Raw genomic sequence first — 3798 nt, 5'->3', positions numbered from 1 at the left:
CCCTCCACTTGTCCAAATCTCATTCTCTTGGCCCAACGACCATGACATCATCCTATGTTATCTTCCACTAACTCATTTCCTCTACAACTTATTTCAATGGGTCCAATTTTATTTTCCGCCGGGGTCCAAGTTCTTGCACATTCCCTCACTTAAATTTCCATCAATCCTCATCCAATTGAGTCCAAATTAAAGTCCACAATTTAATCCAATGTTCCTAATAAGCTTTGTGACGTACCATGACTTCCAATTTCAGAATTCAATCACAAATTCTCAGTTAATTTCACTTTGGCACAATACTAGCGCATTCTAATCTACCGAGCAACGTTTACAAATTTTTGTGCATTTGACTTGCGGTTGACCATTTGAAGCCACAACTTTCAGTTGTCGGGGGAAATCTCAAGGTTTCAAATACGAGCACAGAGTACCCAATCATTAGAAAAGTCGGCCCAGTGTCGGTCGGTAAGAATTGTGCGATCTGGTGGAATCACCCACATCTGATCACATGCCTCTGTCGAGCCAACCTATTTCCGATCTCTAATCGATTTTTATTTGTGCCGTAATAACCCTTGCAGATTATCTCGGTCGAAAGATCGCTTATTAATCAAATTCTCGAGTCTTATGCCTTAGAATTTCATAACGGTTTCACCGGATAGACTAGATTTCACATGAGTGGCCGACTCAAGGAAATAGACTATATGCGTGCCAACGAAATGCCCGTCTAAATTTATTGAAATTAAAATTGGAAAATCTATAAATAGTGCTCAAGTCTCTCTTCTAACCCTAATTCTCACATGTATCCTCACCTAAGGGGCGTTTACCTAACGCTAAACGTGAGGGGGGCCGCCTTATTGAGCCAGTGATACGGAGGGCAATAGAGGAGAGGGACTTGCGCGTGGAACATTGTGTTTCCGCTTCCGCTTCAAGAACAGTGATCCCCTTGATGAGTGGGTAATCCATTTTCTGCTTCCGCTTTATATTTGATGGATCTCAAAACAGGTGTATTAATCTTTCTACTCAATTATGCATGTTCTTGTTCTGGTTATGGAGATCTTAGGGTTATGCAATTTGCATCTAACAAAATCTCCATAAAGAAAAAACTAAAGACGAGACTGAGCGAAAGAAAATTAATATTTGTTAATGATTGCCACAAATCTATGTGTTTTTTTGTGCACATCTTTTTCTCTGTGTTTTTTTCCATTTCTTGTTAATAGTAAACATGTTAAAATGGATCATACATCAATTTTTCAACTTATATATGATGGGCTAAAGTGTTATATACATTAGTTAAACGGGTTTACAACGAAGGAGAAGAAAAGTACTGTCGCGACCTCCCCGAAGCGGGTTGGACCACCTAAGGGTTCGGCTAATGGATTGCTAAGCCTAGACTTAGCTCGAGCTCTCCCAAGCCCATACCAATTCGCAACTTAGGGTTTAAGTTCTTAATATGCAAATGATTTTTATCATGGAGTCGCCACTAATCTATTTTTGGTGGGTCGATTAGAAACCCAAGTAAAGTAATGGGAGAATTACTTTACTCCTACGAACTAGAAATTAAATGAGTTTGGGGACTTGATTACGCTAGATTTCTCTAACGCCCTTTCAGTACATTTTCTCTTTTATTTCAGAAAAATGTTTTGCAGACAGCTTGAATTGATTTTAGCCTAAAACACTAAAGTGATCATACGGGTGCACAAACATTAAAGATGACATTCAAAAGAAAAAAAAAATTGCAGAATTAAACACAATAAGGCAATCAATTATTTTTGGGATTTTCTCTTGTTTTAAAATGAAAACATACCTATATAACATGCATATGATATTTTTTGGTATTTTTTTTATTGAAATTCAAATAATTACTGAAAATTGACTACAACACCCGACAAGTTATCCTACTCAAGCTAGGAAATAATTTAGATTAAATCCCATTTTAATTCGGAAACTCATCTTAATTAATTATCCATAACATGCAATCTAATATTAAAACAAATCTAACTAGATAAATTCTAAGCATGCGGTCCTAACCTATTTAAGAAACCATCCTAATTTGTCATGCAATCTGATTTTTTTTTATGTTTTCCAAAACAAGCATTTATCAAATATAAACATTATATCCAACAACTCAAGATATTTATCGAATGAAGGATTAAAATAATTGAAAAATAATCCGTTGTCTCACGGATTAAATTAACGATTATTTTATCCCTAAACATCACAACAGTCAAGAAAAATCAAAATAATTAAAAAATTAATCCGAAGTCTCTCGGATCAACTTAATAATTATAATGATTTTAAAGCCAAGATATCATCAAAATCAACGTAATTAAAAAAAATGGCCCGAAATCTTACGAACTAAATTAATAATTATGGTGATTTTTACCAATAATATCCTATTAGGTAATGCCCAAAGCCTTAATTAACATCAAACATTTCAGTTTATATAATAATATTGAGAAGAAATTTGGTTAAAGAAAACTACCTTATTTGGATCGGCGCCAAAGATTCACGAACGGTGGTTCGCGTCGGGGTCGGGCTGTGGCGGTTGCAACGCAACAGCAGCTTCTGGTCAGGCTCGACGCGGGCTTTGTGGGTGCAGTTCAGGCGCAGCAACTCAGGAAGGAGAGCTGGTGGACTCGGCAGAGCAGCGAGCAGGCTGGTGTCGAGTCAGCGAGCTCAGGACAGCGGGGGCGTCGTGGATGGTGGTGCTTGGCGGACCGAGAGGCAGCGGCACGGGCAGCAGCAGTGACGGCGTTCAGGCGGGCTGCTGCAACGATTGCTGCGGTGGTGGCGACGAGCAGAGGTGGCTGCTAGTTGCAGGTGTTCGGGACGGTGATACAACAAGCAACGGCGTCTGGTTCGAACTCCTTGTCGTGAAAGCCCAGGAAGCAGCAACGCGGTCGACTGGAGCAAGGAACTCAGCAACGTTCTCGAGCTTGGGAGGGTGAAGCGACGGGGTGGCAGCGGCGCGGGCTGCAGCAGCGGCCAAGGGCGGAGCGGCTTGGGTTGCAGCGTCGGGTTGCTGATCTTCAGCTCCGGGCAACGTCGGCGTGGACTCCGGACGCTGGGTCGCGGGTGGAGGTGCTGCGGTGCGGTGACGGGCCGCTGCGGAGGTGCTGCTCGTCTCGGACCGACGCGGTGGCGCGGCGAGGAGGCTCGCGGGCTGCAGGGGTATAGGCGGGTGCTCGTGGTGGTGGTTTGCAGGAGCGGAAGCCGCGGGTCGTCACGGCCACAGCAGGGGCGACGAACGGCGGCGCGAACTCGTGGGTGGTGCTCGCACAGGGGATGGCCGGCGGAGAGGCGGTGACTGGTGGAACGACGAGGCAGCAGCGGGCGTGGAGGTGGGGCAGGTCGACGGGGCAGCGCTTGGGCAGAAAGGGCGTCGGGTCGTCGTGGCTGCAACAAGGGCGACGGTGGCGCGCGAGGGCAGAGGCGCGAGGGCAGAGGCGCGACGGCGGGCTCGGAGCTCGCCGGAAGGAGGAAGGCGGCGGGAGGGCGGCTGCAGCGCCGGGCGACCAGCAGCAGCGAGGAACTCCCGAAGAAGATGAACAGTAGGGGTCTTTTCCTTTCTTTCTTTTGCTGTTAGGTCACTTCTTTTCTCTGTCTCTCTCTCGCGTCTCACTCTCTGCAGTCTCTCTCTTCTGCTTTTTCTCTTCTTTTTTTTTAATCTCCTCCCCCTGACTTCATCTTTTCTTCTTTCTCTCTGACGAGAGTCTCTCCCCTTTTTTCTCTCAACTCATGTGTCTCCACACGGGCTCTCTTTTTGAATAGCTCTCACAATCTTCTCAAGGGAATTTTTTTTCG

At 44.8% G+C, this 3798-nt stretch overlaps 1 protein-coding gene across 1 annotated transcript; it reads left to right on the top strand.

Annotated features, from left to right (window-relative positions):
• The first annotated feature begins 2693 nt into the window (after window positions 1-2693).
• Window positions 2694-3549, top strand: LOC104455830 (spidroin-1-like). Its single transcript, XM_010070554.2, has 3 exons — window positions 2694-2814; window positions 2880-3088; window positions 3199-3549. The coding sequence occupies exons 1-3, from the start codon at window positions 2694-2696 to the stop codon at window positions 3547-3549; spliced, it is 681 nt and encodes a 226-aa protein (XP_010068856.2).
• The last annotated feature ends 249 nt before the right edge of the window (window positions 3550-3798 follow it).

The sequence above is a fragment of the Eucalyptus grandis genome, chromosome 7 (genome assembly GCF_016545825.1).
Source record: "Eucalyptus grandis isolate ANBG69807.140 chromosome 7, ASM1654582v1, whole genome shotgun sequence".
Taxonomy (NCBI): domain Eukaryota; kingdom Viridiplantae; phylum Streptophyta; class Magnoliopsida; order Myrtales; family Myrtaceae; genus Eucalyptus; species Eucalyptus grandis.
This window is presented reverse-complemented; position numbering and strand designations above follow the sequence as displayed.